Source organism: Mus caroli, unplaced genomic scaffold (assembly GCF_978045245.1).
Source record: "Mus caroli unplaced genomic scaffold, Mus_caroli_1 scaffold_12, whole genome shotgun sequence".
NCBI lineage: Eukaryota > Metazoa > Chordata > Mammalia > Rodentia > Muridae > Mus > Mus caroli.
The window spans coordinates 52,670,672-52,684,693 of record NW_028227267.1 but is presented as its reverse complement, the minus strand read 5'-3'; the positions used below and the strand labels follow the sequence as shown (position 1 = coordinate 52,684,693).

Genomic DNA, 14,022 nt, shown 5'->3' with positions numbered 1-14,022 from the left:
AGAACTCCTAAAAGAAATGAAGGGGGGGGGTGGGAATTTAAAGTATAACTTATGAGTGCTAAAGGTATTTCTAGGCATAGCATAGCAAAACAACCCAAATAAAAGCCAGGAACTGGGATGGAGAATTGGGGTGGATATGATTAAGATTCATTGTATCAATGTATGAAACTGTTGAAGGATAAATAGAAGGCCTCCTAACACACATATAGGAAGCAGGAAATTAAAAACTTAAAAATGTGACAGAGGGGCTGGAGAGACAGCTATGGGATAAAGTCTTTTCTTTCAGAAGGCCCAAGTTCAGTTCTCAGAACCCATGTGCTCTGGCAGCTCACAGCCATCTGTAACTCCAGCTCCAGGGGGTCCAATGCCCTCTTCTGGCCTCCACAGCACATGTAGACATGGCTGTGCATGACTGTACGCATACATATACACATGAGCATATGCACAGAAATAAAAATAGAACAGATTTTAAAAATTTAACAGGTTATCAGATGCTTGGAAGGCTGAGGCCCAAGTACCACAAACAAAAGACTCTGCATGACCAATAGATAATATATAACTAAAATTACAAAACAAACGGCAGCCAAGGACTGTGCCTGGCATGCTCGTACTCAGGGGCCCAGGCAGGAGGATCGGGAGTTTGAGGCCAGCCTGCGCTACATAGTGAAAGTCTGTCTTCAAAAAATATAGAATGGAGGTGGGGTTGGGAGTGGCGGGTGGGAGGGAGGCAGTGAGATGGCTTAGTGGGTAAAGGCACTCATTGATAAACCTGACCTCTCTCCCCGGGACCCATGTGGTGGGAAGAGAGATGGACTCCCCCAAGTTAACTTAACACACAGGCCCTGGCACACGCACACACACACACACACACACACACACACACACAGAAAGAGAGAGAAATGTAAAAATAAATCATAATAAATAGCAAACTGGAAAAATACGACTTCTTTTTTTTCTCTGAAAATTCACCATGCATCATTCTGTTTAATGGTTTACCTGTAGCACTCCATGGCCATCAGTGAGTTCACTGTGCTTTAGTCTCGAAGAATCAATCTCTGTCTATGGTACAAAAGTAAAAGTATGTAAGTGGATATGTTTATAACAAAGCAAGTGTCCTTTAACACCCCTCTGCCCACCCTGTGACACCGAGATGTCCTCCTGGAACAGGATAACCTTTGCTTAGCATACATAAAGTGCTGGGTTCAGTCCCCAGCACCACAAGAAAGGAAGCTCCATAAACAGATAAAGTAAAAACAAGAAAGTCCGCCAATAAGCAAATGCACTTGTGTCCTGGTCCTCCTATAGAAAGAGTGGAAGCCATAGAAACTGTTCTCACAGTGTTCTTGCTTCTTGTGCACACTCCGCCTTAGGGAGACCTTCCTGGACATGAGATGTCTCACACTTATGCTGTACAGATGTGAACACGGTGCCCTAAACAAAGGCAGTGCTGGCTGGGCTCATCCCCGAGGCTTCTGGCTTGACAGACAATCCATTTCAGAAATCCTTGCTAGCAATAGAAGCTAACACAGCATCTACCCCAGCCCTACGTCCGACGTGCTGGGAAGTGCGATGGGACCCCAGCATTACCTGAGTATACTTTTCCCCAGACGCTTCACGGTTGGGATTTTCCCCTAATTTTTAGAATACTGGAATACAGACCATAATACAGACCGTGAGATATCTCGGGTTTTGGATGCAAATCTGAGCATGTAGCCCTGGCTGTCCTGGAACTCATTCTGTAGATCAGGCTGGCCTCGAACTCAGAAATCCGCCTGCCTCTGCCTCCTGAGTGCTGGGATCAAAGGCGTGTGCCACCACGCCCATCTTTACTCTAGCAATCTTGGGCTATCTGCCCCTGAGCAAACTCAAACAGTATAATTGGTGCAGGGTAAACAGAGACAATTGATAAACTCTGACTGGCCAGGAGAATAGGCTACAGAGTCAAGGTCTCTTTTTATCATAGGATTAGAGGTCTCTATAAATGTAGTTTAAAGATAAGGACTCATACAGGTTACACTCCTGAAGGAATACAACTCAGTACAGAAGACAGATTGATTACAATAAACTTTTCCTACTTTATATCATAGATGATGAAACATCTAGTTGAAGTTAGGTATTATTACTTGCGACTCATGAAAAGATATGTTTTGTTGGTCTGGAGTGCTTTAAATAGCAAACACTGCCAGCCCAAAAGCAGACTGTCATACAAAAAAAAAAAAAAAGTGTTTGCTTTGGAGGTGACATTCTTTAGATTCTTTAAATAGGGCTGATGATAATAATGGTGATCTATCTGTCTTTTCTAATTGTGACTGAACTTGTAACCCCATCTGCCTCTGCCTCCCTGGGATTAAAGGCATGCATCACCACACCCAACCCTCTGTTATATTTTGTAATAACTAGAATCTAGGAATGGTGGTGCCCTGCTGCAATCCCAACATCTCAGAGAAAGAGGCAAAGGGATCAGCAGCTCGAGGTTGGTTTTGGCTACAGAGCAAGTTTGAAGCCAGCACAGAACGCTGAGATCTTGTCTCAAAAACTTCTTTTCTTCCTACTGACTTGAGCTTCTTGTACTTGGGGACATGTTGTGAGCCCTTCTCTTTTAAACTTCACAACTGAGTTCCTATATGGCTGCTGCCTCAGTATTACACCAGAATCTTCATAAGTGTGTGAATATTTCACCTTCTCAAGGCGATTTACCTACATATATGGACAAGAGACATATATGGACTTAGGCCAAGGGTTCCCCTCAGTGATTTTTTTTTAAAGGTTTACTTTATTTTTATCTTATGTGTATGGCTGTGTTACAAACATGTATGTATGTGCAATGTGCTTGCAGGGACTTCAGAGGCCAGAAGAGGACATCAGCTCCCCTGGAAATGGAGTCACTGACAATTGTAAGCAGTGATGTGGGTGCTGGAAATCAAAGCCTGGCCCTCTGGGAGAGCAGCCAGTGCTCTTAACCACTGAGCCATCTCTCCAGCCCTCACTCCCCTAAAAGAAGTTTTCCCTTTATTTTATGTGTATCTGTGTTTTTCCTGCACACATGTATGAGGACCGCATGTGTGCAGTGCCTGCAGAGGTCAGAAGAGAATGTCATATCCCTCGGGACTGGAGTGAAGGCTGTGAGCCGCCACGTGGTACTGGGGAATTAGCAGAGGAACAAGTGCTCTGACATCACTGAGCCACCCGCCAGCCCCGCAACTCTGCAATGTGTAATGACAATAGATGGCTGTTACTGTTCTATGTATTTACTATGCTGTAATTGTTGTAAAAATTTCTAGATTTATTTTCTATATGTATGAATATTTGGCCGGCATGCATCTATGTGCACCACATATGTGCCTGGGGCGCTGGGAGTCAGACCCCCTAGAACTGGAGTTACAGACAGTTGTGAGCCAATATGTGGGTGCTGGGAATCAAACCTGGGTCCTCTGCAAGAGTAGCAGCAAATGTCCTTTACTGTTGAAACATCCCCTGGCCCTATAATTCTTCTGTATTATACTTGTTTATTTTGTGTGTGTAGAAGCCAGAGGACAAATTGAAGAAGTTGGTTTTCTCTGTCCACTGCGTGGGTTCTGGGGATTTATCTCAGGCCATCAGATTTGGTGGCAAGTGCCTTGACCTGCTGAGGCGTCTCGGCAGTCTTGTTTCATTCTAGTATTACTTAACTGTGCTGGAGTAGGAAGCCTGGGCTTCACGCAGAGTGGGCTTTACCGCTGCGCTACATCGACAGCCTTCATTCTTATTCCTTTGAGGCGGAAACTAATGTTTCCCAAGCTGGCCTAGAACTTGTCCTGCAGCTAAGGACAACTCTGATGTGTGTGTGCGTCACACTGAGCTCCCAGACTCTTTCATAAACCATCCTTTAAGAGTATATTCTTGGGCTGGTGAGATGGTTCAGTGGGTAAGAGCACAGACTGCTCTTCCAAAGGTACTGAGTTCAAATCCCAGCAACCACATGGTGGCTCACAACCACCCACAATGAGATCTGATACCCTCTTCTGGTGCATTTGAAGATAGCTACAGTGAACTTATACTAATAAATAAATCTTTAAAAAAAAAAAAAGAGTATATTCTTACCCCTGACACTGTGACTGATACCCTGCTCTGCTTGCAGACAGGAGCCTAGCGTAACTGTCTCCTGAGAGGCTTCATCTAGCAGTGGATGGAGGCCAATGCAGACATCCACAGCTAAACATAATGGAGCTTGGGGAGTCTTATGGAAGGGGGGATAGAAGTGAGCAATCTGGAGGGGTCAAGAACACCACAAGGAGACCTACAGAGTCAACCAGCTAACCTGGGGCCATGGGGGCTCAGAGAGCCTGGGCTACCAATCAGGGAATACACAGCAGCTGGATCTGGGCCATCTACACATTGGTAGCAAATGTGCAGTTTGGTCTTCATGTGGGTTCTCTAACAACTGGGGTGGGGTTGGGGTGGGGTGGGGCCACCTCTGACTCCGTTGTCATGAAATCTCTACTAACATACTTCTTAGAATACACCTCCATTGTTAAGCAATGGCTGGCTGGCTTTGGTGACTGTACTTACCTGTGATATGGAGGCCCCTGGTTGCTTTTCCTGCCAACTCACGTATGGTAGAAAGTCAACATCTTCTTTGGCAACAAGTTCCGAAATATTTGGGACATTAGCAAAAGGAGTCTCATTAACGTCCTATATAGGATTACAATTGGGTTACAATTTTTAAAAAGATATTATCATATTAAATAATTAACATATTGTAAAGCCTTGTGGATATTGGGTTTAGAACATTTGGGGGTATACTTGGATCATATGTCTCTGGCCATCAATCAAGAAAATGCCCCACAGGCTTGCCTAAGGATCAATCTGAAAAATAAATCTAGAAATTTTTAAAAAGGTAATCAAATTATAGTATTTTTTGTACATGATTGTGTATTGGGGATTAGCTATATAGTAAGCTGCCACATCCCAACCCCAAACTATAGATGTCCTCTTTTTTTTTCTTTTCTTTCCCTTTTCTTTTCTTTTCTTTTCTTTTCTTTTCTTTTCTTTTCTTTTCTTTTCTTTTCTTTTCTTTTCTTTTCTTCTGACAGGGTTTTTATATGTAGCTCTGGCTGTCCTGAAAGTCACTCTGTAGACTAGGCTAGTCTTCATCTCAGAGATCAATCTGTTTCTGCCTCCCCTGGAATTAGGATGTGTGCCACCACCGCCCTGCTTTTATACCTTAAAATATACATACAGATAGTTAGTAATCAAAATACTGAAAATACTAACACACATAGTTAGACACACCTAGAGGCATCTGGGAAGAAGGACCCTCCATTGAGAAAATGCCTTCATCAGACTGGACTGTAGGAAACCCTGTGGGGCATCTTCTTGATTGGTGACTGACTTGGAAGAGCCCAGTTTACTATAGGTGGTGCTGAGCAAGTCAGGAGGGACAAGCCTCCATGGCCTCTGCTTGCCTCTAGGTTCCTGCCTTGATTTTCTCCAGTGAAAAGCTATGATTTTTAAGGTGGAAGAAACCCTTTACTCCCCAGATTGCTTTGGGTTGGTGTGTTTTACCACAGCAATAAAACCTAACTAGGACAACACACGATACATTGAGAGGAATATGGCAAGTGCTAGCCCTGGCTCCTACCTCCCAGCTTCTATCTACTTTCCCCTTAATAGCCTTGGATTGGTCACTGCTACTCAGGGCAAGAGTGACCTGGGTTTTGTTGTTTTCTTTGTATACAGTCTCCCTATGTTCCCTATGTAGCCCTGGATGGCCTAGAACTCACAATGTAGATCAGGTTACCCTCCAACTCATGGCAATCCTCCTGTCTCTGACTCCTGTGTAGCCTGGGCTGAACTCAACCACCTCCTGCCTCTGCCTTCTTTTTGTTTGTGTATTGAGATAGGGTCTCACTGTATCCCTGTATGGTCTGAAACTCACAGAGATCCACCTGTCTTTGCCTCTTAAATGCTGGGATTAAATGCCTATACACCACTTCCGGCAACAGTGAGGGTTTTTTTTTTTTTTTTTTTTTTTTTTTTTTAAGTATTTTAAGATGGGTGTGGTGGCACATAGCTTTGATCCTAGCACTCGGGAAGCAGAGATTTGTGTAAGTGGATCTCTGTGAGTTTTAGGCCAGCCTTGTCTACACCATCTCAAAAAGAAAAAAAAAAGTATTTTTATTTATGTGTGGGTCTCTATTGAGGCCAGAAGAGGACACCAGATACCCTGGAGGTAGAGTTGCTATTGTTAGCCATCTGTGGGTGCTGGGAACTGAATTTGGGTTCTGGCTGAGCCATATCTCCAGCCCCAAAGTGACTAAGTAAAAGTTTAATCTTAAATGAACAATAATACATACCCTTTTCTCAACTGCCACAAAGCTTGTAAATTGTGTAATAAGAGAATTTTCTTTACTGAGTTCGATAATCAGAGATTTCATGATGTTTTTCTTCATCTAGGAAAGAATGAAACTATGTCAGTTTATATGTAATGAGCTTAAAGGCTGTAAAATAATCCAAAGTGGTTTTTGTGATGAATAAGACATTTAATGTATTCATTTCCTTCCTTTTCTTTTTTTTCAAAACATATTATTTTTTGAGATAGTCTTACTATGTACCCCAGAACTTGCTATGTAGACCAGGCTGGCCTTGAACTCACAGAGATCCACCTGCGTCTGCCTCCTGGGTGCTAGCATTAAAGGTGTGAACCACTCCTGGCTCATTCACTTCTTCTGAGAAAGCATCTCAAGTATCTAAGGCTGGCCTGGCACTCAGCTATGTTGCTGTTGCTGACCCTGAACCCCTGCTTTTTCTGCCTCTAACTTCCCAAGTGCTGGGATTACACATGTGCACCATTATACCTGGTAACACAGTGCTAGATACTGAATCAGAGCCTTGTGCATGCTACGCAAGCCCACTCACTACCAAGTCAGCTGTCTCTTCTGCCTCAAGTAAACAACTTCATAATTGGTATTTCAAATTATACTCTGAGTCAGGAGTCCTGTCTAAGTATCATAGGTAGATTACATGTGTTTCCTGTGACTTGAGATGGCTCACTTAGCTGAATCATAGAAGCAATTTAGTTATACAGCCTCCTGTATACGGTTATATAGTATACAGCTATATAGCAGCTTCCAGAGTGCTCTCACATGCTGTGAACCTCCTCTTTCTCTCAACATCTATGGCTCCCACTGTGAAGTTGAAGAATTGTACAGGTATCTTAACTTGTTTAAGATTATTTAAGGCACAGCTAGTCAGATGCACTAGGTTTTAAATGGGCCTCAAGTCAAAGGGGACACAGAGAGCCTAATCCGGTGGTCACAAGCAGAGAAAACACAGGGCCACATGCTACCTGTTGTGGCAGCCAGTGAGTCCTACATGGTACCCTGGCATCCCTTCCAGGCATGACATTGAACATTAATTCTCAAACTTCACTGAAGAACACGGCCTGACTGTCACAGTAGCTGGCCAAGATGGGTCTGCCAGGACACTCCTCTGTCCATCAAGGAGGGAACAAGGCGAGTGTGAGTCTGCCTAGTGTCCTGAGGCATCTTACCACCATCCTGACCCTGAGCTGCTTCATTACAGCGCAGGAGATGAGAGGCTATTGTCAGCACTCCTCGAGCATCCTCTGAGCCCTGCTCTAGGCTATTCTCATGGGGGAAGACCACAGAACTCTCTGACAGTCACTGTTGTTGGTTCTTTCACTAATGAACTCAGCAAACAGCCACGGAGCACCCACACCCCGGGACTGGCCCTGCAGACGCCGGATGCCCCACCCTCACATTCTTCTTTATTCAGTTATACTACTTTATATTCCTATGAGTCAATCGATCGAGGAGTAACAGAGCACAGTGCATATTGGCTTTTACTAGGAGAACAGACCTCGTGGCTGGTTTCATCGTCGTGGAGAATGCCGTCTTCATAATCTCTGATTAGCGCCCGGGCTGCCAGCTTGTGAATCATCTGTGTTTAAGTAGCAAAGGGGGAAAGGAATTAAATTGGCTTTACATGTGTGTGAGAGACATGTGGGTGCATGTGTGTGTTTGCTCATGTGTGGGGCACAGACATGCTAAAAGTGTATGCAAGGAGGTCAAAGCACAGCCTGTGTGATTTCTCGCCCTTTGACCATAGTTCAGACCGGGCTTCTTTGTTCCTGCGTTAGCCAGGCTAGTGGACCATCAGGCTTCCAGAGAGTGTCCTGCCTTCTACCTTCCTCTGAGGTTTTTAGGTTTGCATGGTAAAATAAGCACTTTTACCCACTGAACCATGTCCTCAGCTTCCTACCCTACATAGGCTGCTTGAACATAATGATTCTGCTGCCTCTGCCTTCTGTATGCTGGGATTACAGGCATGAGCCATTTTGGCAAGTTTGAGTAGATTGTCTTACACCATGCCGGTCATACCAACTTGAATGTCAATGTCTGATCTCAATAATTCTGTTTTACAATTTCATCATTAGTAATGGCACTGAAAGCTGTCAGGATGACTCAGTGGGTGGTCCTTGCCCCCAAGCTTGCCAACCTGAGTTTGACTGCAGAAGCCACAAGGTAGAAGGAGAGAACTTTCAAGTCCTCTCTGACCCCCACAGTGCACTGTGGCATTCGTGCCTACATGCAAACACACAAAATAACAGGAATAAACATGTAATTTAAGAAGTGCACCATTTCCAAGTGTGGACATGCATGCCTGCAATCCCATCATTTTGGAGACAAGAGGCAGGAGGATCAGAAATTCAGGGCCAACCTCAGCTACAAATCAAGTTCTAGGCTAGCCTTGGATACATGAGGTTCTGTAAAAAATAGAACAAGACAAAATAAAAGAAAGCCAAACGTCAAGAAGAAGGGACAGTAGAGCACATGGATGTGAGGTTCTCCACAGAAAGAGCTATGGTTAGCAGTTGTAGCCAGAGCTGTACACAGGATTGTGGTGCCTCTTGAGATTACATTGTTCAAAGTGTTGAAAAAAATCAAGTGAGAAAAATTTTAAAAAATTGAGATACAGTTTCATAACTTAGGCTGAACTCATGTAGTCAAGAATATGCAAGTAAGTTCTAGTGTATCCAAAGCTGAGTGGACTGTCCTAGCCCCCTCAACATCCAGAAAAGAAAAAGAAAAAACAAACAAACAAACAAACAAAAATGCCCAAGGGCTAGACAGTATTCTTAAAAGCAAACAACTTATTAATTTATTTATTGTGCATTGTTTATCACCCCCCCACACACTTAAAAAAAAGTAAATGAGATCATAGGGTTTATGGTACACTGTGAAGTTTACTAGGCTGATATGATAAAAACACAGGGCTGGTGAACTGACTCAATGGGTAGAAGCTCCTATGGCCAAGCCTGAGGATCTAAGTTCAATCTCTGGGACCCACATGGTGGAAGGAGAGAACTGATTCTCGCAAGTTGTGCTCTGAATGCCACACTAATGTTGTGGCATGCATTCCACGCGTGTGTGTGCACACACACACACACAGAGTAAATAAATGTAATAAAAATGCAAAGATTAAAAACACAGATCCACAGGGATCACCCCAGAAGAGAGGACAGAAAGATTGCAGCGGGCAGAGGTAGTGAAGGGCTGGTGTGAATCAGTGCTTTGGGGACAGGACAGGGACGTGGCACACAAGCACACAGGCCAGCTCTGACTGCATACACAAGACCCGCAAGGTCAACCTGGCCAAAATACCAGCATTGGTGAGGGACCAGCTCAGGAACGCCCCCCCCCCGGCCTCCCTCCCTGGCTGAGGAGCTGTTGGCAAGTGATGGCTACGGAAGGCAGAAGAGTCAGTTTTCTTCAGGAATGTTGCTCTGTGGGCTGCTCATGCCCCAGTAGATGATCCTATACTGATGCACATGCAGCAAATGGACTCATGGGTTTAAAAAAGAACACATGCCCTTGACAGGGAAAGTGGTGGTGTGAATGACGTGTGGAAAGGGTTGGATTCGATCAAAACATATCTTCATATACAAAATCCTCAATTAAAAAAAGTCCAAAAAAAATCAAAAGAAGCTGGGCATGCCTCCCCTGAACCCCCAGCACTTAAGAGATAGATGCAGGAGGTCAAGGGCCTTGTCTACATAGCAAGGCCAGCTGATCCTCCTGAGAAAGCAGGCTCTGGCTCTCGGCCTATGCCCAGAAGAGTACCTTTGTTGTTATTTAGGATTGAACCCACAGTTTGCCCAGGCTAAGTGTATGCTCTTCAGGGTTCTATGAAGTGATTGTGGAAATGAAAGCAAAGCCAAGGAAAAGCTCTAAACACTGGCTAGACTATGGCTTTTCTCCCTTGGCAGCTTGCTTGGCACTTCTAATATTATGTGACCAAGTCCCCAGAGAGGAAGCTTCCGGTCAGTTCAGAAATGTGGGAGGACACAAAATCAACTGACAAAAAGCAGTTGTCTTTCTACATACTAGTAAAGAGCAAGCTGAGAGAACTCATTTAAAAAATGCCCATTCATCATTTTGCCAAAAAAGAAAACTATAAGCCGGGCATGGTGGCGCACGCCTTTAATCCCAGTACTGGGGAGGCAGAGGCAGGCGAATTTCTGAGTTCAAGGCCAGCCTGGTCTACAGAGTGAGTTCCAGGACAGCCAGGGCTACACAGAGAAACTCTGTCTTAAAAAACCAAAAAAAAAAAAAAAAAAAAAAAAAGAAAAAAAGAAAAGAAAACTATAGGGATTTAATCTAACCAAGGAGGTGAAAGTCCTCTATAATAAAAACTTCAAAACCTAAAGAAGGTCATGGAAGAGAGCCAGTTACTGCCATTCCTACACTAATGTCTGAACACCCAGCTTTATACCCACAGATAAGTATAGCTCCCACCCTTCATCATAGAGGCTTCTTTTTGCAGCAGAGATCTCTAACTGGCCGAATCCTGAGAGTAAGTGGCTGTGCGGTGCCTGATTGGCATGTCTACTTCCTAGCTTGCTTTTTCATTGCTGTTATAAAACACTGACCAAAAGAAACTTGGGAAGGAAGGGATTTATTTGGCTTTCTGGTTACAGCCAGTGACTAAGGGAAGCCAAGGCAGAAGCCCGGAGGCAGGAACTCAAGCACAGACCAGGGAGGAATGATGCTGACTGGCTTGTGTCTCCTGGCTTGCTAAGCTACCTTTCTATATCTCTGGCCCAGTTTCCACAGTGAAAATGCCTCCCCTCCCCTGCCCCCAACATTTCATCAAGCAAATGACGCACATACATTTCCACAGGCCAATCGGATGGAGGCAATCCTTCAGTTGAGAGTCCCTTCCACAGGTGACTCTAGTTTGTGTCTAGTTGGCCAAGACTAACCAGTACAGTCTACAACAGAACTTCTGCACCTAAGGCTTACGGAACACCATGGAGAGGGAGTGGGAAGACTGTAAGAGCGAGAGGATCAGGATGCCTGCTGTTAGAGAGTGTCTTATAGAAATAACAGGGAAGCTGCACCCGTGAGATCTCAACAATATGACTGTCTAAACAAGACCGACATGACACCACCACCACACCTAGATGAAAGCCTATAGGTAGTCAATGGCTGCTGAGAAAGAGAGAGTCAGTCTTGTCTAGGGATGAGTCACAGATTATTCAGTTCCACGCGGTCAGCCCTAAGCATGTGCACATAAAAGCAATGCTAAATGGACTCAATAGTCTGTGTGTGTGTGTGAGTCGTGGGGAGGGGGAAGAAAGAGAGAGAGAGAGAGAGAGAGAGAGAGAGAGAGAGAGAGAGAGAGAGAGAGAGAGAGAGAGAATAATTACAGAAGAGGTCATGAGTTCAGGAGAGAGTAATGAGTTGGAGAGGGATGGAGGAATAGAAATTATATAAATACAGTACGCGTGTGAAATTCTCAAAAGAATAAAAAATTTAAAAACTGTTAGAAAAACAAGAGAGAAAAGACCTTTGAATTGTAATTTGGACCTTCACTGTAATAATGATCAACAGTACATGAACCCTGAGTCCTGAGAAAGGATTTAGGGAACCTTCACCTCCTCTCCAATTCAGACAAACTGGACACGTAGGTAGCATGAAGAACAGTATTTGCCATTGGCAGTTGAACTGGGGAGTTTTATGGTGCTCTGCCCTTACCCAGGGGGTCTGGGACAACTTTTGTTGATGTGGTGGTGCATGAATGTAGTATCAGCACTCAAGAGGCTGAGGCAGGAGGAATGCTTCAATAGAAACCAAACAATCACATTTTGTTTTGAGTAAAGTTCCATGTAGCCTAGGCTGGCCTCAAACAGGCTTTGTAGCCAAGGATGGCCTTCCAAATTCCCAATCCTAATGCCTCTGCCTCTCAAGTGCTGGGGTCATAAGTCTGTCCACACAATTACAAGGAACACATGTTTACTTGCAAGCTAGTCTTACCCATGGACAGATCCAGGACTCCCAGATGGAGATCCTCTTGTAGGAATGTGTCTCCATCCCAGTTGCACAGATAACCTCTTGACCACTCTCCATATGTCTACTGACATATGTATCAGCACAGAACAACACAGGAAGGACATGGAACTTACATGTGAAAACTGACAATTATAACTTCCTGTCCATAGCCTAAGCTTGTGAATGCCCGGAAGTGGAAGAGCCCTCCCTGCTTGCAGCCCAGCAGTTTAAGATGTGAATCTTACAGTCCCAGTTGTCTTCTGGAGCTCTGTAGTTGACACCATTGTGCAAAATTCTTTCTCTTGGATGAATGCTTGCAGAGTTGCCTGAAGCAGGAGAAAGACACACGTTCTGTTAGTGTTTCTGCTCCCAGTGTGTGTTAGTGTAATAGCCACCCTTCTAGTGACACCCTCCCCTCCCAAGAGAAATCAGGAGCTTCTCCAGCCGGATACCCAGAGGGCAACCACAATGCCAAGAAGAGGGAAAGGGGAGGGGGTAAGGGGAAAGTCTTTCCCACACTGTAAGGAACTCTGCTCTTCTTACTTGTGTACAGTGAGGAATGAAGCCGTAGACCAGGAGTCGATCATTGTGGAACAAGGAGGGCACCCACGCCGGGGCCTGCAGTGGCTCGGGGGCATCTCTGCTAAGCTGCTGCCATTTGACAGAGACAGAGTGGCAACTTGGGGAACGTATCCTGGTCATTTGAGCTTCTATCTATAATACAAGAGAAAATACTTCCCCTTCAATGTTAGTATCTAAAACCAAACAAACAAAAAGCCAGCCAGGGATACATCTCAGTTGGTAGGCCACTTGAGTGCTTGCCCTGTATAAACAGTGGTATGGCTTCAATCTCTAGCACCATAAACTCAACAAACCACAGAAATACTTAACATGTAGAAGCTTACATTGTGTCTTTGAGAATTTTACAGGTTTTTTTCCTTCCTGTAATGGGGCATTTTTCCAGGGGTGGGGTGGGGATGTTTTATTTTGAGACAAGGTCTTAATATATAGTCTTGGCTGGCTTGGAACTTGCTTTGTAGACCAGGCAGGTCTCAAACTTATAGTGATCTGCCTGCCTCTGCCTCTGCCTCTCGAGTGCTGGGATTAAAGGTGCCGTCAGCTTAAATAAATATACTTAAGTTTTTCTATTTCAGCTTGTGGAGATAGCACAACAGTGGAAGCATTTGTCACACAAGCTGGGAAGCTCTGGATCCTTGGCAGCAGGAGTGGGAAATGTACAGCTGCCATGGAAAACAGACTTCTACTTCTGAGTGCAAACCCAAAGTTGAACAAACGGAAAGGCTCAACAGATACTGTGAGCCAGCATTGATGCAAGCAACATCACAGCGGCGTGTGGTGGGGTAGGCCAAGTTCATTGATAGGTTAACAGATATAATGAGGTGTGTGCACCTCTCTGTCTGTCTATCTCTCTCTTTATCACCTACTCTATTTGTGATAGAATAATCCTATATGAACATTTGGTACACTATTTTTCATCGCTAAGATGGGCACTGTGGCATACACCTGTAATCTCAACACTTAGATTAATAGAGGCAGTGGGATTAAGAGATCAAGTCCACCCTCAGCTCAGCCTGGGTTACACGAGATTCCTTTTTTCCCAAAACACAATTAAAAAATAATAAAATACTTGGCCTTAAAATGAAAAGAAAAAATTCTGTCAGCAACA

General features: G+C 44.4%; 1 protein-coding gene across 2 annotated transcripts in view; it reads right to left on the bottom strand.

The window, feature by feature from the left end:
- The window catches only part of Parp4 (poly(ADP-ribose) polymerase family member 4), an 87,004-nt gene that overhangs the window by 16,950 nt on the left and 56,032 nt on the right, over positions 1-14,022 (bottom strand). For both annotated transcript variants that reach the window (XM_029469183.2, XM_085828670.1), the window contains exons 26-31: positions 12,879-13,049; positions 12,581-12,661; positions 7,861-7,941; positions 6,336-6,431; positions 4,549-4,671; positions 997-1,059 (exon numbers count right to left, since the gene is read on the bottom strand). In XM_029469183.2, coding sequence (XP_029325043.1) covers positions 997-1,059; positions 4,549-4,671; positions 6,336-6,431; positions 7,861-7,941; positions 12,581-12,661; positions 12,879-13,049 — 615 coding nt within the window. The remainder of the gene's footprint in view (positions 1-996; positions 1,060-4,548; positions 4,672-6,335; positions 6,432-7,860; positions 7,942-12,580; positions 12,662-12,878; positions 13,050-14,022) is intronic.